Genomic DNA, 23,514 nt, shown 5'->3' with positions numbered 1-23,514 from the left:
TAACAGCAAGATTGTCTTAGGGAATTAGTGTCTCATGCATCTTGGTGTTCAGTAAATATTTGATGTTTTTACTATGTTTAGGGACTGAGCAACTCTGTCAGGCAAATTGTGAGCAATTGAAAAGCCGTTCTAAAATAAATATTTGCATATGTGATTTATATGAAAAATCAGAAGGACAGAATTTTGCTATTAAATGTGATTATATCATGATGATAGGGTTATAATCAAATTATTAGTGTTTTTCTGTATTTTCCGTATTTTGAACAGTGATCATGTAATTTTGCAATCCAGATACATAATAAATGTTACAGAAAAAAGACTGGAGGGAAAAGTCATTTGCTTGGTCTGAGTTTAATTGCCAGGGAACATTTTGATGTTGTTACTTGCTATTTCAATACATTTATTCCCCCCATTTCCCTTTGGGAATGTCAAACAAAAACCAGAGCTGGACAGTAGTTAAAGTAAACACAGACTGTATTCAGGACTGTTGCAATAGAGGAAACAAGACCTCAGGGTAGAACTGGGCTCAGTTCTGAATACAGCCTGGGCAAGTGGGAAGCTATAGCCAAGGAGAAGGGTGGGGGTCGGTGGATGGAAAATTACTAAGAGAAAACATCTGGGTATAAGGGAGTTCTGGCTAAATCTACCTCACAGGATTCCTGCTGAAGACAGGCCCAGGTGATCAGACATCACTTGGGAGATGGGGGAGGATGAGGAACCCATCAGATGTCAAGGACAGTAGTATTGAGGGTAGGGGATTCTGATTAAACTGACTAAGCAGCATTCTTGCTAAAATTAGATTTTACAAGGGAGTGCACAGAAGGGCCTAGGAGAAGGTTTGGTGGCCTGACTAAAGTTTGGTCAAGCCAAGAATCTTTGTCAGGGACTAGATAAAAATAATTACTGTTTCACCCAATGAGTCTGAAAGCCTTATTTTTAGATAAACTATAGAAAATGTTTGATATACTTAATTCAATGTAGTGTTTTTTAAATGAAGTGATAATGAGGCAGATGTTTCTAATGTTAAAATTCAAATTCGTAGAAAGTCAATTAAGATGAAAAATTTCATGATTTGAAAACTTGTTGCAGGAGAGAATGGGATTTTTCTGGTCTTCATGACCCAAATATAAACACATATATTATTTTAAAGAGTTAGTTAATTTGTGCTACAAGTTTTATAACAGTTTTCTTTTCAGCAAATACATGGTACATGATCTTCCTCTCAAAAAATAATCGCTTTAGACAAATGTACCTGTAAATAAAACTCATGTACACTTGGAACATTCTGTAATCACAAAAAAAAAATCTCATTAGGATATCTTAAAATTAGGATATTGAATTGAAATTTTTCTTACATATGGTAGCTTGTGATTTATATAAAACTCACTACTTTTCACTAATTACTTCATTGTTTTTATCATGGGTCTGTTGCTTGATGTAACAATTCAACTACTCAATCAAAAATACATTTTCTTATCATATCCTGTTGTCTATGACTTAATCACAGTTTATAAATCTCTTCATGTGTGCGTTTATATTTTTTAGTGTCTGTCTTTACTACTAAACTGAAAGCTTCCTGAGGGCAGGGCCCCTGTCTATCAACTACTCTTAGCTCCTGGCTTGTTCAGTGTCTGACACCCTGGGTTTTCAGGTATCTGATAAATAAATGAATGGTAGCTACTTTGACAATAGCTTCCTGGACAGTTTTCAGAAATCCTTGTAAGGTTGCTTCTAGGAGAGGCAGAGGAACAGCAGCAGGAGGAGAGGGAAGATGGAGTAGGCAGAAAACTTCAACAATAGTGCGGCCTACTACAAAATCCATAGTTTTCATGACAACAAGTAATGCTTGACATAGAATTTAATGGGTTTTGTTTTTGTTTTTTTGACAGAATTATAGTGAACATCATTCACAACACTTCTGACTACCTGCCCAAAGTTTTACGGTTTTTGAATGTGGCTTTTGATAGCTCAGGTGATTCTTTAATTGCTGGGGACCATCAAGGAAATATCTATGTTTTTGACTTGTATGGAAACAGGTGAGCAGATACTTTGGATATTTACCAAGTAATTAATTCCTTGACTATTTTAGTACCTGCTATTAATTATTCATTCAGAAAGATTTATTAAGTTCTTACTGTATTTCAGGCACTTTGTAAAACTCTGTCCTAAGTGTTGGTAGAGTAACGTGAGAAAGAATAGAAAGATAAAATGGTTAGTTTTTTTTTTTTTTCAGAGAATTAAAGTTCTGGTTTTAACAGCATCTCTAGTAGCTTTTTTTCCCTTAAATTTAAAATTTTATTATTGCTAATTTATCAGTTAATGTCTGTCAGTTGTTTAGAAAGAACACAGTTTCCTTTGTACATTATTGTCAGTATACTAGATCTAGGAGTTTTAAAGAATTGATCTTCACTCTTCCTCGTCTTCTCTTCCTTTGCCGAACAATTAGTGAAAAAGCAATTAGGTGGGATTGATTAAGGCAGGCATCTGTGCAGTGAGAGTGAGTGGGTGGGAGGGAAAACTGTGTAAGCCCAGCCAGAGTCAGAACCTGTCTGCCTGGGGGCAGGGCAATCATGGGAAAGAGGGGAGGTTTGGTCAAATGAGTAAATAGACTGAGGATGATGGGGGCCAGATTCCTCACTATTGGAAAGGGGAGTTACAAACATGGAAAGGGAGGAAACTCGACTGAACCCTGTGGAACTGGATTGTAATTGGGTATATCTGTGTGAACTCCTGGTTTTGAGCATATATAGACAGAAATAGAAATGAACAGAGGTGTGTGTATGACAAAGTGAATGACTTATATGTACATATATTTCCTAGCTTTGTCCACTCATAGGGCCTGGGAGCAATAACACCGCAGTAGTAATGAGTATACCTAGTGCCCAGTTCTTTTCTAAGTATCACTCTCTGTTACAAGAAATCAGGGATCCTTGCAGAAATAGCCAGTTTCAGGATGGAGGCAGGGAGAGTACAAGATGAGCCTGGAACACTTTGTAGCCAGAAAGAAGGACTTTTTCTGAGAATGATGGGGATGTGTCAAAAAGACATAAATGTCAGCTTGAAGGAGCTCTCTCTGGGCAGATTGGAGACAATTTGCGTTTCAGAATAAATGATAGTGATGGGTCATAACCCACTGAATAAAATAGAAATTCGTGAATTCATGCTGTAATCAACAAACAATTAGTTTAATAAGAATGAATATTTGCATAGTCGCAAAGTACCTCCCCACAAAATATTTATTAATTAAAGAGGAAAAAAAGAGTAATTTTACAGTGAAGAAACCTGGCAAACACCACCTTATCAAATGATTAAAATTAAATTAACCAGTAGTGGGACAAATCAAAGTTTGTGTGCCACCTTATAGGGTGCAGTGATAAGAACACAGTGTTGCTTCTCTGATAGTCCTGCCTACCAAAGACAGGCAACCTGAGTCTAATCAGTAGAATCAGCAGGCAAAGCTGAATTAAGGGCATTGTAGAACAAGACTGGCCTGTGATCTTCGTAAGGGTCAAGGTCATGAAAGTTGTGGAAAGACTGAAGACTATTCCAGACGGAGGGAGCCTAGACATGTGGCAAGTCAAGGCTTGGACCTGGACTGGTCCCTTTGCTGTAAAGGACATTATTAGGACAATGGGCAAAACTGGGGTCTGGGGATTAGATGGTAGTAATATATAAATGTAATTTTCTAATTTTGATGGTTATATCATGATAATATAGGAGAATTTCCTTGTCTGTAGGAAACGTGATCTCAGTAACTTATTCTCAAATAGTTCAGGGAAAGAAGAGGTCATATATGATTTATCTATCTGTGATTTTCTAGGTAGAAATCTGTTAATCATTGTTTCTACTCCTTACCAAAAAAATAATGGTCACGGTTTTCCCACCCTTTATTCTCGCTAACCTACCCAGCCAGTTCCCAATCTTAAATCAATACACCTGTCTCTTCTTTGCTCCCGCTAAAGAAAATGAGACTAAACAAAATAAAAATAATTGTTGATTGACTCCATTACAGAGTAATGAACTTCAGCATCAGTGATGCTAGTACTTCATTTGCTTATATCTATTGTCATTTACTTTTCCCATTCTTCTCTGAATATTCCAAACTTTTACCAATTTCCATGATTCCGTATGTTCAGACTCTACTCTGATTCTGACTGCCTAGCCTCCTAATTCATGAGAAAATAGACGCCCTCAAGCTTCCCTTTCTTCTCCCCCATCACAACCTCAAATATATCTGTAAGTTCAACCATCCATAACTCCTTGCCACTTCATTTGTAGAAATAGGTGATCCTAATGTCTTTCAGCGCTAATCTCTATCTTCTATGACCGCCCTTGGGACTTTGCACCATGAGTATTCCTCTCTTTTATTCTGTCCACTGTCCCTTTTCTCTCTGTAAATATTCACATCTGGGCAGAGGTGTAAGTGGCGTAGCTGTGACTTGAAATCAGGCCTGTCTGATCCTAAAGCCCACTGCAGTGGGCTTCCTCTTCCTAATCGCCTAATCCAGTGGTCTCTTTTCAATTCTGTTTGGGCATCTGTCCCTGGCCTGCTTCCTTCCATATTCTAGGTATTCTCTTTAATAATCTTATCACCGTCAAGCCTCAGACTTCAGCTGCCACGTAACATTGTTAACTCAGACCTGCTTCTGCCACCCACTGAGGAGCTTCTAGGTTGGCCTGTCTAATGCAATGGCTACTAGCTGCACGGAGCTCTTTAGCCCCTGAGAGGTGGCTAGTCCAAACTGAGCTGGGTTTTGAAGACTTACTATGAAAAACAAAAATGTAAAATATCTCTAACAGTTTTTTATTAATGAAATGTTAAAACGATAATATTTTAGATACACAGTGAATTAAGTTAAATATGTTAAGATTAATTTCATATGTTTCTTTTTACTTTTTTTATGTGGCTCCTAGAAAATTTTAAATTATGCATGTGGCCTGCATTCCATTTCTTTTGGACAGCACGGCTCTAAATGCTTTTCAAGGGCCTTAAACGCTACATGTTTAAAACCAGAATGATTATTTCCTACCCCCACGTGTGTTCCTCTTTTGCCTAAGCTTGAAAACTTCATTTTTTGGTAAATGAAACTCTGGCTAGGTGCCAAGTACTCTGCTAAGCACTTAACATACATTATTTCATTTAATCATCAGATATTATTTCCTTTAACTGTCGCAACAACCTTATGAGACATCGTTAATTATCTTCATTTCACGTGTGAGGAATTCCTGATTCCTCCCTCTTCACCCCGCGTTCCATGCATCACCAGGCCTTTCTCCACTTGACTTCTGACACCTCTCCTGTTCGTCATTTCCATTTTATACCCGTAACTCTGGTTGAGAGTCTCTGTAGTAGCTTTCTTAGTCATCTCTTCTTGTCCCCCTGTCCATTTGCCATTTCTGCCAGAATCCTCTTCCTGAAAGGCATGCCTGACCATGATTCTGCTGTGCTCAAAAATTCTTGATGGCTTCCCATTCTGTGTAAGTAAAATCCAAACTCCTTTACACAGCAGGTAGCACTCTTCGTAATCTGTTTTTGTTCTGCCAAAATGGGAGCTCATTTTTCTGGGTTTCATTTTCTTCATCTCTAAGGACTCCTCCAATGTGAAATTTTACAATTATTGGAAGAGTTTCTGATACTAACGCAGTCATCTCTTCATAGGTTTAATCTTGTTCAGCGAACATCGCAAGCTTGCACAGCTCTGGCCTTTAATCTTCATAGGAAGTCTGAATTCCTCGTGGCGTTAGCTGATTATTCTATTAAATGTTTCGATACAGGTAAGAAGTCCTATTTCTCTTTTGAAGCAGAGTGAAATGTAGACAGAAATACTGCAAGGAGTTGGCTGATCTGTGTAGTCTGAGGGATCAGACCCCACCCGATGACCCTCACTTCAGACACTAGCCACAGGTTTGGGGGTCCCAGGGCCATCCTCATATCCGATCAACAGACTACAAACTCAGGGTTCCCCACAACTACCCTCAGGTTTGGGAGTTCACTAGAATGACTCACAGAATTCAGGGAAGCACTATGCTGAGCTGATGGTTATAGTTTTGATGTAGCGAAAGGATACAAATTAAAACTAGCCAAAGGAAGAGACGCATAGGGTGGAATCTGGGAGGCTCACAAAAGAGAAGCTTCCATTGTTCCCAGAGACACATTACCCTCCCGGCATCAATGTGTGGCCATCCGCACCGAGTATTGCCACACCGGGAAGTTCACCCAGGCTCTGACTTCCAGAGTTTTTATTGACGCTCCATAACATAGGCATGATTGGATTATTGCCCACTTGATTAAACTCCGTGTCCAGCCCTCCTCTTCTCTGGAGGTTGGGCCGACATCATGTGGCCGAAAGCCCCAGCCCTCCAGTCACTCACATGGTTGGTCTTTCTGGTGTGGCCAGTCCCCACTCTGAGGTTCTCTCCTTAGCATAAGCCATCTGCTGTTGTCCAGGGACCTACCACAAATAACAAAGACACTCCTGCCACTGGAGTAAGTCCAAGGGTTTAGAGGTTGCCTCCTTGGAGCCTGGACAAAGGCCATACCTCTCTTTGAAGGCCAAATTCCTTACTACACAGGTACAAGAATAAACACTTTTTAAATACAACCTATGTATTTTATACCACATTATATTTTTTAATAGAGAACTTAGAGTTCTGTAAACTGAACTCATTATTAAGAAAAAAAAATCTCAACTGCATTGTTTTTTCTTGTTATTAATGTAACCTATGTATTATAATATTTAGAAAAATTATAAACAATAATAATAAGAATGGTAGTAATAGTGATAGCTAACACTTATATAGTGTTTACTCCTTGCCAGGTACTGTTCTATGATTTTATACATATTAATTAATTTTACTCATCATACTAACCGACAGAGATGGATACTCTTGTTATGCCCATTTTGCAGATGAGGAAATTGAGGCACAGAAGTAACTTGACTAAGTGCCCACAGCTTGGTAAGCGGTGGAGCCAGGATTCCTAATCTCGGAGTCAAGCTTCAGGGTCCCTGGTCTTAATCACTAGTACCCTCTCACCGCACATGCAGGAAGAAAAGGCAGTCATCCTGCGGTAATGCCCAGAGACACAGTCAATGTTTTTATAACAGGGACTGATCTTTCCAATCTGTTTTCTATGCATATACCTTTTTTATACTCTAACAAATATATGATCATCCTATTGTTTGGTGGAATCACTTCCTTACCACATGAAAATTGTATATATTTAAGATCAGTACTTAGTAATCATACTCTATAAATGTTTGCAATACCATAATCATTTAGCCTATTACCTATTGATGGACTTTAAACTGTTTCCAATTTTTGATATTACAAACACTGCTGTCACTGAAGTTCTGAAAAACTAAGTCTTTACACTCCTGTATGATTGGTTTCCTCGGATTTTATCCATTCTCTCCTCCTCTCGTCTTAGTTTTATCTTTTTATAGTGTCTTCTGTCTTATGGAAACCCCTGTTAGCCAAGCCTCTTCCTCAGATGCCGTCTCTGCTCCCCCAACTACCTCCCTTTCTTTGCTGCCAAATCCTGCTTCTTCACAGCATCCAGTGATGGATTCTGACGCTTAGTCCCCCCATCCAGGCTTCCAAGACTGCTGTCTCCAAGGTCTTTAGTAACCTCTGATTGTGTAAATCCTCTTTATCCTTTTCATTTTGTTTCTCCATAGCTTTTAACACTTTGGGTTACTTCAAGAGTCTTAGTTTTCTACTGTTACCTCTCTTGGTTCTACTTTTCCGACTCTTTCTTTTCTGGGTTCTTTTAGTGGTTCCTAGACTTTTGGGCATTTGACCCAATTAAAAAGAAAAAGTAGAGGAACCAACATAGGTTGTCAACTTTTAATTTTGCTGATTGACATTGGAAAAAAAACAATATGACTTCATTTCATAAAACAAGGGATTTTTTTTTAAACATAGAAGGATACAATAGATTAAAAGGTAGTACTTTAAACTTAACTTTATGAAAAACTCATTACATTATCCTTTTCTCATTTCACTGAAGGCCAATGAAAAATTGATCATTGAGTAATGCCAGACTTCAGACTGGTGTTTGGAAACCACTCCTCCCTTCCCAAGGGTTTATCTGTTCCTCTATCTTCAGTTTTGACCTGCTCCGTGTCTTAATGTTTCCCAGATTTACATCTTGCTTTCTGACTGTTCTCCCCACTTCCATCTTTCTGGAGGAAAAAAATCTGACCATAAAAGTATACCATGCCGGGCTTCCCTGGTGGTGCGGTGGTTGAGAGTCTGCCTGCCAATGCAGGGGACGTGGGTTCGAGCCCTGGTCTGGGAAGATCCCACATGCCGCGGAGCAACTCGGCCCGTGAGCCACAATTACTGAGCCTGCGCGTCTGGAGCCTGTGCTCGGCAACGAGAGGCTGCGATAGTGAGAGGCCCGCGCACCGCGATGAAGAGTGGTCCCCGCTTGCCACAACTAGAGAAAGCCCTTGCACAGAAACGAAGACCCAACACAGCCATACATACATACATACATACATAAAAAGAATGTAAGCAGACAAGAATAGCATTAAAAAAATAAAAAATAAAAAATAAATTAAAAAAAAAAAGTATACCATGCCTATTATAGAAAACTTGGAGACACAGAAAAACGTAAAGAGAAAGTAAAAATCACTGTAATTTTATTACCCATCGATAATTATTATGAAGAGTTTTTGTTGTTTTCTCTACCAGACTGTTTTCTCTGCTTGTGTGTCACACACACACGTACACACACCAAATCAATTTTAAAAATCAAATTTGTTACCTCTTCTCACACTGCTAAGTCTGTCCCTCCTTGTGTATTTATGTCAGGTAGTAGAATCACCACCTGCTTATGGAACTAAACCGGAGCCACTGGAGTCTCAACTCCTCTTTTGTCTCAACACATCCATTTAATCACTGAGTCCTTTGATATTTCTTTTGTAGCTCTTGAGTTTGTTCCTTTCTCCATTGCCACATTCTTAGTATAGACCCTCCTTATCTCCTGCCTGGGTTATTACAGCAACAGATAAACTAGTCATTTTGTAATCTCTTCCTCCTTTCTAGTATATCCACCATATCTTCAAAGTGCTTTCTGAAACAGACCAGATATGGTATTCTTCCGCGTAAAACTATTTCAAGAGAAAGCCCAGACTCCATCACGTCACATTCAAGGCTGTTCTTAAACCCCCTTTCGGCCTCCTCCCCTCCAACCTCGGTGTTACACATGTTACTAACACGTCCTACGGTGCACTTCATCAACCAGCCACCGGCTTCCATTCTTTTTAGATGTTAACGGCGATGGAGGGACCTCATATAATCCCTAGCCATCAGCTGAATCAGTTCTCGGATGAAATACAGGGTTTGACCTGTATAACTGTTTTCCTTTTTCCCCCAGTCACCAGGGAGCTAGTTAGCTGGATGCGAGGACATGAATCACCGGTGTTCTCGATCTCTGTGCACGCATCCGGGAGATACGCCATCACTACTTCTTCTGATACAGCACAGCTATGGGACTTGGATACCTTCCAAAGAAAAAGAAAGCTGAATATTCTCCAGTCTGTGGGTATACAAAAGGTCAGTGAAGGGGGACACATCTTGGTCTGTTGTGCTTCTCAGGCTAGTTTTTTTTTTTTTTTTTAATTTATTTATTTATTTATGGCTGTGTTGGGTCTTCGTTTCTGTGCGAGGGCTTTCTCTAGTTGTGGCAAGCGGGGACCACTCTTCATCGCGGTGCGCGGGCCTCTCACTATCGCGGCCTCTCTTGTTGCGGAGCACAGGCTCCAGACACGCAGGCTCAGTAATTGTGGCTCACGGGCCCAGTCGCTCCGCGGCATGTGGGACCCTCCCAGACCAGGGCTCGAACCCGTGTCCCCTGCATTGGCAGGCAGACTCTCAACCACTGCGCCACCAGGGAAGCCCCTCAGGCTAGTTTCTTGATCAGCAGAATATAGATATTGTAAGTAATGGTTCAGTCTGTCCCACTTAGCTATGCCTTCATAACTCAGCAACAAGCAAACCTTTTTTTTTTTTTTTTTTTAATTATTATTATAGTGTGTAACTTCAACTTTAGTTAGGTGTTAGTTTTTACTTAGCTGGTTGATTTTGTTTTATTTCTTAACCCAATTATGAAAAATTTCAAATATAAGATTTGTAAGAATTTCACAGTAAACACATGTACACCCGTGGTCTAGATCCTACTATACTATACTTTACTGCACTTACATGTTAGTAAACTATATTATGGATCTATCCATCTTTCTGTCCCTCTGTTTATTAACTCATCTTTTTTTTTTTTTGCATTTTAAAGTAAATTGCAGACATCAGTGCTTGCCCATCAATGCTTTAAGCCTGCATTTAATTAACTACATTTAATTGGGTTCAGTATTTGTTGATGTAAAATTTGTGTATAATGCACAAATCTTTAAGTATTCATTTATTAGGTTTTGACAAATACATACACTTTTGTAACATGTGCAGACCTATTATTACCATCATCCCAGGAAGTTCCATTATATCCCTTCCCAGGTAAGCACTGCTCTGATGTTTTTCCACCACAGGTTAGTTTTATCTGTTCTAAAATTTCACATAAGTAGAGCTGGTGAGTAATGGTATGTGTAAAAGCTTTTCTCATTCAGCGTCATGTTTTTGAGATTCATCCATGCTGTTGTATGTGTCAGTAGTTTGTTCCTTTTTATTGCTGATCAGTATTGCATCGTACACATATATCACTTTTTTTTTTTTTTAATGGTGAATTTTACTGTATGTAACTTATATATCCATAAACCTGACTTTTTTTTTTTTAATTGAAACACCTGATCCTTGGGTCATTTGCATTCTTAATTTATTTATTTATTTATTTTTGGCTGTGTTGGGTCTTCGTTTCTGTGCGAGGGCTTTCTCTAGTTGCGGCGAGCGGGGGCCACTCTTCATCGCGGTGCGCGGGCCTCTCACTATCGCGGCCTCTCTTGTTGCGGAGCACAGGCTCCAGACGCGCAGGCTCACGGGCCCAGCCACTCCGCGGCACGTGGGATCCTCCCAGACCAGGGCTCGAACCCGTGTCCCCTGCACCGGCAGGTGGATTCTCAACCACTGCGCCACCAGGGAAGCCCTATATCACTTTTTAAAATATCCATTTCTTTTGCTTTTAAGGTTTTTCTTTTTCTTCTATTTGATTAGCTAAATGCTATTTTCAGGATTGTCTGCACCTCCCATTTAATTATTTTGCTTCAGGTTATATTATACATGCAGTATTGCTTTTAATTTCTTGGTTATTAACATGAACAGCTAGCAGTGCATGTCAACCAAAAATTTATTTTGTAGTCTCCACGGAAATCTCAGAGATCTTAATAATTTAAAAAAGATAAAAGCTATAGCCAGCTTACTCATCAGGTATTCAGGCCAAATGCCTTAGTAGGTCTTTTATTCTTTAACTGCTTTAATACTTAAATTGAATTTTAAATTCTAAGGTAGAGAACATTGAAAGTTGAACCCACAGTGGAAACAGTCATGAAACAATGACACAAAAACCATCTGTTCTTTTTACCATGAAATTAGAATTAGTATACATGGAATAGTTGCCAATTTTAGCCTTGCCTTGGTCATTCAGACATTTTAGTTTAAAAAATAGGATTCCAAATGTTTGTGATAAGAGAATAAAATTAAATGTAGTAAATGTGAATACAGTATGCAGTATACATTTAAGTATATTCGAAAATAATAGAACATCGTAGTCTATAAGTTACCAGCAAACTTTTCCTCAAAACACCAGATAGTAAACATTTTTGGTTTTGCTGGCCAAGAGCAAAATTGAGGATATTATGTGTGTACTTACATAACCATCTGAAATGAAATAATTTTAAAATGTAAAAGCCATTCTCTCCTGGGCCATACAAGGACTGGAGATGAGTCAGGTGGTTGTCACTCCTGGCTTATTCTGTTGAAAATAGGAAATAGTTATAAACTAATCTTAAAGTAAAAGTTTTATTCTTATCAAGTTTTTTTTTTTTTTAAGAACTCTTTTTTTTTTTTAATTTATTTATTTATTTATTTATTTTTGGCTGTGTTGGGTCTTCGTTTCTGTGCGAGGGCTTTCTCTAGTTGCGGCGAGTGGGGGCCACTCTTCATCGCGGTGCGCGGGCCTTTCACTGTCGCGGCCTCTCTTGTTGCGGGGCACAGGCTCCAGACGCGCAGGCTCAGTAGTTGTGGCTCACGGGCCCAGTTGCTCCGCGGCATGTGGGATCTTCCCAGACCAGGGCTCGAACCCATGTCCCCTGCATTGGCAGGCAGATTCTCAACCGCTGCGCCACCAGGGAAGCCCTCTTATCAAGTTTTTATTAAACTTATATTTTTATTGCAGTTTCTGCTTTTATACTTTATTTTTTAATAAAATATAATATAAATTAATATTACTATATTAATTAATATATTAATTAATAATATTAATTAGTTAATATTAATATATTTATATATTAATTAATATTAATATATAAATTAATATAATAATATAAATTTAATATAAATTTATTCATCTTATTTATTTTTGACTGTGCTGGGTCTTTGTTGCTGTGAGCGAGGGCTACTCTTTCAGTGCGGGGCACAGGCTTCTCATTGTGGTGGCTTCTCTTGTTGTGGAGCACAGGCTCTAGGCAAGCAGGCTTCAATAGTTGTGGCACGTGGGCTCAGTAGTTGTGATACATGGGCTTAGTTGCTCCGCGGCATGTGGGGTCTTCCTGGACTAGAGATTGAACCCATGTCCCCTGCATTGGCAGGTGGATTCTTAACCACTGTGCCACCAGGGAAGTCCCTGATTTTATATTTTAAATAAAAGTTTTGTGATTTTTTTTCCCTTGATGACACATGGTGACACATGATGCTATGGGTTTCATTTTATGATGGCTCTTTTCATCTAAAACGGTCTCCTACCTTTTCTCTTTTTTTCCCATAACATGAATTTTTTTTTTTTTTTGAGAGACCAGGCCACTTAGTTGTGTTGAAAAATGCCCCACATTCTGGATGTGTCTTACTGTTTCCTCATTATGTCATTTAACTTGTTCTCTCACCTGTATTTCTTGTAAACTTGAATTTAGGTCTAAAGTCTTGAGTAGATTCACGTTAAACTTTTTTGACAAGATGTTTACCTTTTGTGTAAGATGAAAATAGTAATAGTGCTTACCTCAGGGTTAGTTTCAGGACTGAATGTGATAATCTATGCAAAGCACTTAGCACGATGCTTGTTTATAGTAAGTGCTTAGTACAAGTTAGCTGCAGCTGCTATTTCTATATTGTCGTTAATGTTATTATTTATTATTGTTATCTGTTATCTAGCTTTATTATGGGATTATCTCAGTGCAATTACATATCTTCTTAAAAAGCTATAAGGGAACTGTATTCTTTTTCTTTTGAACTATATTAAATAGATGCACAATCCCTTATTAGCAACTCAGAAACCCAGATGTTTTTTAATAACTCATTTTGTGGCAAAATCTGATTGGAATTCATCTAGCAGCAAAATCTGAACTAAATTGACATGAGGCTGAAATATTAATATGTTTGAGTATGGAGTATTGCTCCAGGTCACTGGGGGTTCTACATAATATTACAGAATATGCATTATATTACCTTTCTCAAATTGGAAGTAATTCTGAATTCTGGAACACATCTGTCCCTAAAGGTTTCAGATAAGGAACTACAGACCTTTGATTTCAAAATGTTTTTAAAGAACTTACCACTCCATCCTCTTTCCACTGATTTTTGTACCTAGCAATAGCGGTAATTAACATGAATAGTAATAGATACCAATTGTTGAGTCCTTACTATGTACTTAACACTTTGTTTTGTTATTTTTAAGTTTAAATAATCCTAAAAGGTAGATACTATTATTCTCATTTTACAATTGGGGAAACTGCACTTCAGAAAGTGTCACATAGTTTATGAAAGGGTTGCAGTTTTGAACCGAAACTTGTTTCACTCTGAAGTCATTCCATTACGCCATACTGCCTCTCAGGTAGACCAATTACATTTCTTCAAATTAGGAAATTTTGATTCTTTTTTTTGATACTTGGAGGTAAGATATTTAGCTCTTTAGTTAAAGATTTTGGAACAAATCCTGAGATTTCTAATTACTGTCGTTCAGTATGTATCAGAAAAGGTTTTGTGATGGGTATCAGAAAACATTGAATAGTGTGTTACTGAACTTACTCAGTCTCTGTATACACTGGGCACTCACTAAATTTTTGCTGAATTGTACATTTGACCTTAACTTTCTCTTATTACTATTCTGAACTCTTTAAACTTTGGAAAGAACTCACATACCTCTCAAAAGTGAATTGGGAAGGCTAGGATTTTCATATTTTGTAAGGAAAAACTGCAGCCAACCCTCCAAAGAGTATATTTTGTTAGTGCTTTTGAAGTTTTTTCTAAGCATTTTATGTTTGTCAGGAGATGACACTATATAATGACATGATTCATTAGGAACAATTTTATAATCATTAAAATCTGGCAATTAAAATCACAAATCTAGTAATGAATAATCATGTCGGCAACAATCTATCACAGCTATGCCTCAAAATAGCAGCTGATGTTCATTTACTTTTAAGCTTTTGCTTCTCCCAGTAGGAATAAACTTTATTACTTTTCTAGAAAAATATTGCTAATTATAATAAAAATTTCAAGTCACTTTTTTGACATCAGATTTGAAAGTGTTTTAGGGCATTCATTATAGATTATAATTATTCACTGCAAATTCTTTCTGTAAGACCTTCATATTACAAATCTTCTTAACATAATGAAACTGGCAAAAGACCTACCAGATTGTCTTTGACAGAGTGAGCTCAGGACAAAAGTGAGGAGGAGTTGGATGAGGCAAGGGCATCAGCACCTGATGTAGTTGAGTTACCATTTTTTATTGTCTTATTAGCTTTAGTCCTTAGTAGATTGTTCTAATTACCCAGTATGTTCCATAGTATATTTTATATGTGTGTATGTATGTTTTTTAGCACTATTATCAAAAAACAGATACTAGTATATATGTAAATATATATATATTTACAATTCCCTAAAATTCTTACAATAATGTCGTTAACTATTAGAATCATTTCCTAATTATATGTATGAAATAGGCTGGGTGACAATAACACAAATTCGTTGCAAGGCTACGGTATTTCATGTAGATGCCTTATTGACCCGTTATTTTTGTAACACTGGGGAAAGCCATGGTAGATGTGTGTTGATGCTGCTTTTCCCCAGGACAGCTCTCTCTCATTACTGTGATGACGGTTATATCCAGATTCTGAATACTCAGAGACACTCCAATCCAGTGCTATAGACGCTGAACACTTCATCCCCAAGGAATGTAGCACTCCCTCTGACGCCAGTAAAATTGTGAAGGTGTGTGATAGATCAGGGGTCGGAATAAGAGGTAACAAATCCTTAAAGGTGCCCTGCCTCCTTGTGAGTCCCTGCCCCTCTCTCTCGCCAACACAGAAAATCACATATTTTAAAAATAATAAAGCTTGTAAAGACACACCAGTAGAAACAACAAGATACGTTCAAATGTGAAGTGTTACAATAAGCTATAATGCAGTTAAGAAGGCTGGTCTGGATAAGAAAGAATAAATACCTGGAACTCAGCATTAACTGTTAAAGATGGACATACATATACTGTACAACTCAGAAAAAGGTTCATTCATTCATTTATTCAACAAATACTGCTGAGCACCTTTACTACATTCTTGTCATTGTGCTCAGCACTGACTACACAAAAATAAACAAGATAGACAAGACCTCTGCCCTCTCAGAAACCAACCAGGGGTCTTCATCCCAAGGCAGCTGTGAGGGATGACACATCTCTCGCTCAATTTTGTCCACAGTGTTTGGGGTCCCATGCATAGAGTCTCTGGGTCGATTTCCTGTGGGCAGACATATGTATAAAGAAATAATAATTATTCTGTAATTCAAAAGAGGAGTGAAGTATAAGACCAAAGCTATATTGAGGGAAAAAAAGAATAAATAGCTAGAGCTGTAACTAATGATCAAACCGTGTGAAATGTCTCAAGCTCTTTCTGGGGTTTTATTGGGTTGGCCAGAAAGTTCGTTTGGTTAATGAATTTGTTGTTCAATAAAGTTCTTGGTGAAAATGAAAACTGTGTCTTTTATTTTTACTTAAAACCAAACGAACTTTTTGGCCAACCCAGTATTTTTGAGAGGATAGGAAGGAATATTTGTCCTTAGGACACTGAATTTTTTTCATTTTCTTTCCTTCTTTGCTTCCTTTCCTACCTCAATTTGTGTGTTTTACACAGATGACACACAAAATTATATTTGAGGCCATTGAAACTCTTATGAGAAAATATTGGTCAACTTTAATAAAAATTTTATATTATCAAAAGTAAGCATTGCTTACTGCTTATGTAATAGAAAAATAGAAAGTAGGAGAATAAAATGGTATTTTCAACTTCACTACCAATTTCAGTCTCATCTGTCCATTAAATAAATTGAATCGAATAAAATATCATGTATTTGTTTTCAACTTTTTACTTTTACAAATAATGCTTAGCAAACATTTATACACACTTATCTTAAAGCATTTTGCTGATTTTTTTCCCCAAAGGATTAACTCTTAGAAGCAGATTGACTAGTTCAGAAGAGAGAGATTTTTAAGGTTGTTGAGCTGTTAGACAGTATCTTTAACCAGTTTTTACTACCAGCAGGAGTGTATGACAGTGCCTTTATCTATACTTTCACCAACATTTAATATTTTTTAACACTTATCTGTAGTTAGTACTCAATATAGTATTTATATTAGTATATAGCTTATAAATATAATACATATTAGTATATGTATAGTTTGTGTATATGTATATGTGTGTGCATTATTTTAAAGTAAATTTGGTACACATAAAATGGTATCTTCTTTTCATTTGAATCTTTTATAAGGTTAAATATCTTAAATTGTTTCCTAGTGTTTTATGAATAGCCTACTCATTATAGTCACCTGTTTTTTGTTTAAAGGAGTTTACCTTTTCTTTTTAGTTTATAATAGTATGTAAAAATATCAGTTTTCTCCCCTGTCATATGTTGTAAATGTATTTTTCTCCAGTTTAAGAAAAAATAATTTTAAGACAGAAAAATTAACTACTTGTAAATTTTAAATTTAAAGAGGGCTATATGATCCTTATATGAACAATAACTTTTTTTCTCCCTCTTTAGGTTTTCTTTCTACCATTAAGTAATACCATCCTCAGCTGTTTTAAAGATAACTCCATCTTCGCCTGGGAATGTGATACTCTTGTTTGCAAATATCAATTACCAGCTCCACCTGAAAGCTCTAGTATATTATACAAAGTGTTTGCTGTGACCAGGTAATGTCCTCTTTAAGACACTGAGGATTTTCATGAAATTTAACTTCCAGGGAAATTTTATAAATTTTCATTCAGTATTTTATTGTCCTATGAGCAAAAGTTTCCTTCAAACTTAGATATGATCTAAGATATGGTAATAAGTTTTTTACTTATTGTGGAAAATGTACACAAAAATATAAAAGTACATGAAATCTCAAGGCTAGTACTCTTATTAGCCATAATAAGCATTAACTAATAGCCAGTCCTATTTTGTCTGTTACTCTACCTACCATTTCTCTACTGCACCGTCATAAAGCAAAGCCCAAGTGTATCATTTCATGCATAAATATTTCAGCGTGTATCTCTAAAGGATAGGACCCTTTTTGAAACATAACCATGGTACTATCATCAGACTTTAAAAAATTCATAATTTAATATTATCATATATCTAGTTATTCATATTTCCCTGATTTGTCTAAAAATTGTTTTTTATGGTTGGTTTGTTCAAGTCAGGAACAAAATAAGGTTCACACATTGCCTCGGTTGGTATATCTCTCTTTTTATATTTTCCTTGCAGTTTATTTGTTAAAGAACTGGTCATTTGTCCTGTAGTTTTCTATATTCTGGATTTTGCTCTTTGCATCCCTGTGATGCTGTTTAATATGATCTTCTCTCATCTATATTTACTATAAACTGGTTACACCTGTATTTCCTATAAATTGGAGGCTTGATCTTGATCTGGTTTGATTTGGGGACAAGAAGACATTGTAGGCGGTTTGTGTACCTTCATCAAGAGGAACACAGAACTCTTTCTCTTATGATATTAGTGGCCATTGATGATCATTACCTAGATATCGTGTGTTGCATTGGAGGTTAGCAAATGGTGCTATTCTAATTCTGTCTTTCCTTCTCCCTTATTAACCAAAACCTTCTATAGAAAGAAACTTCCTCTCATCAACTATACTCCAATAAAAATTTAAAAAAAAGAAAAAGGAAGAAACTGCCTCTCAACTCTTTGGTTACTTTACTGTACAGTTTGTAAAGGAAAGGCAGGATAAATGCTGGATTTCTTCCTATTTAAAAAAAAATTTTTTTTCACCAAAATAATGGATTGGTTTATTGGCATCTTCAAAGGTGGCCGATGAAGTTTTTTGTCTTTAATCTTTGTAAGCTCATGGACTTAAACACAGTTGACATGATTTGACCCATTAAAGTTATTATTCTTAGTAATGCTCCAGTACTCTCATCTTTGACCAGTGGGATCCTCTTCAGGTCGGCTTTGAATGAACCCTTTTGATACAACCCCAGTTGTCTGTGATATTTCTCATTCTTTCTTGTCCAACAAGATGTTCCAGTCTTATCTTGTGTATTTCCTGTCCCAAACCTGGAATCAGCCATTTCTCTAAAGGGTGTGGGTTTATTTTTGTGGGAAATGATATATTGACACTTAATCTGGATGCTAGGTTCTCATTGTGGCTGGGTTGGTCATTTTTTCCAGATATTGATGGATGTTATTTCCTCTCTTTCTCTCACCCTCTTCTTCTGAGTTATCAGTAAATCCCATCAACTCTACCAAACTGTATCTTGAATTGGTCTAGTTTCTTTTGTCCATTGCTACAGCTATTACCCCAGTCCAAGCTATCGTAGTCCTTTTCAGGCTACGGTAATAGCTCCCTTATTTGGTCTACCTGTTTTCAGTCTCATTTCCTAAAGTCAGTGTCTACAAAGCAGATAGAGTGGTCTTCTCAAATCATTAAGTCAGATCACGTCATTTCCCTATTGAACTCCCGTAAAAGCCTTTCCGCTGCTCTTAGAAAATCCAACTCCCTGCCATGTCCCTGAGATCTTTTGTCCTCTGGTCTAGGCCTCCCTCTCTTTTCTCATCTTATTTCCCCTTACTGTGTTCCAGCCACACTTGAGTGTGGCTTCTCTTTGTTATTTACATCTATCGCAACATTTTTGTTCTGGCCAGTCAGGAATACTGACCAGCATGGAATTCTTTCTCCAAGTCACCCTATGACTGGCCCATTCACATCATTCATGTAGTAGATCTTCCTCCTTTCCCAGCTCTGTAACATTACCTCGTTTTAGAGTTCTTTAAAGAACTTGACAGCTGATATCAAGTTCATTTATTTGTTTCTTTACCTTCCTCTAGACTGAAAATCCCCTGAGAGCAGGGAACTTACCTGTCTTCTTGTTCACCACTGTGTCCCTGGCACCTGGAGTGAAACCTAGCTTATAGTAGACACTTTATAATCCTTTGTGAATGAAGGAGCAACAACCTTGCAAATCAGTACAGCTTATTCTTTTTGTACCTTTTAAACATAAAGTAGCTTTCTTCGGCAGGAAAATAGTTTGGGCTTTTTGGTTTTTCATATAGCAATGCTATTATCAATTCAGTACAGTCGTATGTGAAATACAGAAAGTTGGTTAGTAGTAAGTGACTTTGAGATTATGCTATAAAATATAAATGTTACTCAGAAACTCCCAGTCAGGTCATCAAACAGATATTTGTTAAGCTGGTATCTTAGCACAGTAGGTAAAAAAAAAAAAAAAAAAAAAAAAAAAAAATCTACTATAAACCTGAGTTTTCCTATATGGTAGCCACTGGATACCTGGGACTATTTAAATTAGTAAAAATTAAATAAAATCAAGAATTAATTTCCTCAGAAGCGCTAGCCACATTTTAGTTCTCAATAATCTCATGTGGCTAGCAGTGACTACATTGGATGGCATAGATACAGAACAATTCTATCATCATATTGGATCAGATTGGACAGTGCTGCTATAAATAATTCATCTCGTCTTACTTTCTCACCTTTTTAAAATATAGAGATGGCCGAATCCTGGCTGCTGGGGGCAAATCGAATCATCTTCATTTGTGGTGCTTGGAAGCCAAACAGCTATTTAGAATTATCCAGATGCCCACCAAAGTTCGAGCCATTCGCCATCTAGAATTTCTTCCTGATAGTTTTGATGCTGGTTCTAATCAGGTTAGTAACATAAATGTTAGTAACGTTGTACTTTTTTGGAAAGATCGTTATCAATTTTCACACACTGTTAGTTCTCTTATTTAACTTGTAGCCTGATTGTTACAAGGTTTTGAAATTGCTGATAACTTGTAAAGAGTCTAAAACTGAAAAAATGGAAAAATCTTAGGTTCTGTATATTACTGATAATTTGCCCTTTTTCTAAAATCAGTATACTTTATGTCATACTTTATGGTTTACAGGGTGATTAAGCATGCTGTTTTTTATTTGATCCTTAAAGAATTCATTGAGTGTAGGCAGGGAAGGTATTCTCACCATTATACAGATTGTGACGCTGAAGCTTAGAAACACAAAGTGACTTATCAACACTCCTTTAAGTATAAGGATTAAAGGTGGGACTAGCACTGAACTGTTCTCACTTTGCTACGCTCTGTTCTATAGCTGGCTGCCTCAATCCTATGAGATGTCTTTTCTTTCTATCTTGCCTTCGTTTACAAAGTGCTCCCCCTGCCACACGCCTTTTTTCTCTTTAATAGTCGAGTAGTTGAACCTTAACTTTCTTATCTTAAATTATCCTGGGTCTTGCACATTAACAAATTGTGTGTGTGTGTGTGTGTTGTGTGTTTTGTGTATTTATGTATAATATATGTGTGTATCATATCTATTTTAAGTTTTTTGAGTAGATAATGCTTTCACATGGTTGAAAACATAAAAAAATATAAAAAGGCATAAAGTGAAGTCTTACTCTTTTCTCCCATTTGCCCAGTTATTCACTCTCCTTAACCCACTGCTGTTACATAATCTTATGTTTTTCCCATTTTTTTTTTACCTTGTTTTTTCTTAACTTAGTTTACCTTGACAATTTTCCTATATCAGTACAGAACTTCATTGTTTTTTTACAGGTGTATAGGTTTTTATAACCAGTCCTTTATTATTGGGCACTTAACCTGTTTTCAGTCCTGTTCTGTTACAAATGATGCTGCACTGAATAACATTTTTGTTTGCTTGTTGGTTTTTTGTTTTTTTAATTTATTTTTTGGCCGAGCCATGCAGCATGTGGGTTCTTAGTTCCCCAACCAGGGATTGAACCCACGCCCCCTGCAGTGGAAGCACTGGAAGCACGGAGCCTTAACCACTAGACCGCCAGGGACGTCCCTTTTTTTTAATATACATAACTTTTGCACATGTCATTTTACACATCCTGTCTGTAGGTTAAAATCCCAGAGTTAAAATAGTGGTACCAGGGTTAGATGCATCTGTAATTTTGATAGATCTTGCCAAATTGCCTTCCAGAGAGGTTGCGTCAACTGTGAATAAGAGGGTTTCCTACCATCTGACCCAGAGAAGAACATGCTGTTTATTTATTTATTTTTTATTTTTCTTAATAAATTTATTTCTGGCTGCGTTGGATCTTCGTTGCTGTGCGTGGGCTTTCTCTAGTTGTAGTGAACGGGGGCTACTCTTTGTTGTGGTGCACGGGCTTCTCATTGCGGTGGCTTCTCTTGTTGTGGAGCACGGGCTCTAGGTACGTGGGCTTCAGTACTTGTGGCACACGGGCTCAGTAGTTGTGGCTCGGCGGGCTCTAGAGCTCAGGCTCAGTAGTTGTGGCGCATGGACCTAGTTGCTCCGCGGCATGTGGGATCTTCCCAGACCAGGGCTCGAACCCGTGTCCCCTGCATTGGCAGGCAGATTCTTAACCACTGCGCCACCAGGGAAGTCCCAGAACATGCTTTCTAGGTTGTCACATTCAAACTGCCTCCAACCACCTCCAGACTATAGTCTTTCATGTAACAGGGGACATCGGCGTTTCACGAGATCACGTGGTGGCCCTGGGAGAAAGAACCTGTATGTGGACAAGGCAGCAGAGGGGTTTATTGTTTCATGTGTTGAAGCTTTTTTAGTACGTGTTTTTAATTTCTAAGTTGTATGAGTTACAGCTAATTTTTTTTCCCCTTGAAAGACTAGCTTCCCTCCGACCCGCACCCCGACTGCCCTTGCAGCTCACAGACCTTCTCTCTCCACAACCCAAATGCTAGTTACAACCGCGGGAGTCACAGGTTTGTGTGGGGCAGCAGGACAGGTGTTAGCTCTGGTCAAGCTGGGGATGGAGAAGAGAAACAAGCCCTCCACCTTCCTTGCTTCTGATGGCCAGTGTGGAGTCAAGGTGAAGGACTGCCATCATCTATACTCCCTCTGGAGGGATTGGTGGAGATGTGCCTGCCTGTGGGGAGGGCTGATTCTTAGGTGACCTTTCTGTAGTCTCCCAGGATGGGCTCCTTACTGGTTCTGGGTAGAGCCAGGCTTATCTGGACCTGAACAGGGCGAATCTACATGAGCCATAATTAGGGATTTTAAAATACATGACGGCTCTCTGCGAGTATAATCTCCTCTGACTGTCCTCCCTCCCCCACCAAAGAAAAGAAAACATATGTAAATATACACGTGTGTATGTCTGTAGTTTGACTTGCAGACATTTGACTTTTTTTAATTGAGGTATAATTGACATAGAACATTATATTAGTTTCAGGTGTACAACATGATTCAGTATTTGTATACATTGCGAAATGATCAGCATAATAAGTCTGGTTAACATCTGAGACTTGACTCTTCAATGTGTTTTAGGAACTCATATGTTGTTTCTCTCTACTCTTAGGTTCTTGGAGTGCTCAGTCAGGATGGCATTATGAGATTTGTTAATATACAGACTTGTAAACTTCTCTTTGAAATTGGGAGCCTTGACGAAGGAATTAGTTTATCAGCAATTAGCCCCCATGGACGGTACATTGCATCTATTTTGGAAAATGGAAGTCTGAACATATATTCAGTTCAGACTTTAACAAAAGAAATAAATAAGGTATGTTATCAAGTAAACAATATCTTTTTTCTTTTAAGATTTAAATGCTGTATCATCAAAAATAAAAACTCTGTGTTACAAGTTTCTAACCTCCTTGCACCTTATCCATTTTTCTGGATATGGTTTCTGCTCTTAGCCCCAAAGCCACATCTCCAGATTTTTCTCACCCATGCTCCATCCCCAAATTGCTGTCTTCACAAAAGGCATCTGTTTGGAGTCCTTGTCCCATTCAAGGTGCCCCTCTGATCTGCTTCCCAAAAGAGGTCTTCAGTTCCAGTCTCTTCATGTCTGTCTCTTTCTTCCCATGGTTGTAGGCTAGACACCTTGGAGCACTATGACTGTT

At 37.7% G+C, this 23,514-nt stretch overlaps 1 protein-coding gene across 8 annotated transcripts in view; it reads left to right on the top strand.

Moving 5' to 3' along the window:
• TBC1D31 (TBC1 domain family member 31) overlaps nucleotides 1-23,514 on the top strand; it is a 64,153-nt gene that overhangs the window by 2,035 nt on the left and 38,604 nt on the right. For 5 of the 8 annotated variants that reach the window (XM_082363801.1, XM_082363798.1, XM_082363799.1 and 2 more), the window contains exons 2-7: nucleotides 1,890-2,036; nucleotides 5,660-5,775; nucleotides 9,386-9,564; nucleotides 17,197-17,348; nucleotides 20,161-20,320; nucleotides 22,971-23,171. In XM_082363801.1, coding sequence (XP_082219927.1) covers nucleotides 1,890-2,036; nucleotides 5,660-5,775; nucleotides 9,386-9,564; nucleotides 17,197-17,348; nucleotides 20,161-20,320; nucleotides 22,971-23,171 — 955 coding nt within the window. Of the gene's footprint in view, nucleotides 1-1,889; nucleotides 2,037-5,659; nucleotides 5,776-9,385; nucleotides 9,565-17,196; nucleotides 17,349-20,160; nucleotides 20,321-22,970; nucleotides 23,172-23,514 lie in introns of those variants that run through there. The other 3 variants (XM_082363800.1, XM_082363802.1, XM_082363803.1) reach the window with 3 other exon arrangements.

This window comes from Balaenoptera borealis (genome assembly GCF_965194805.1).
Source record: "Balaenoptera borealis genome assembly, chromosome: 17".
Taxonomy (NCBI): Eukaryota; Metazoa; Chordata; class Mammalia; order Artiodactyla; family Balaenopteridae; genus Balaenoptera; species Balaenoptera borealis.
This window is presented reverse-complemented; position numbering and strand designations above follow the sequence as displayed.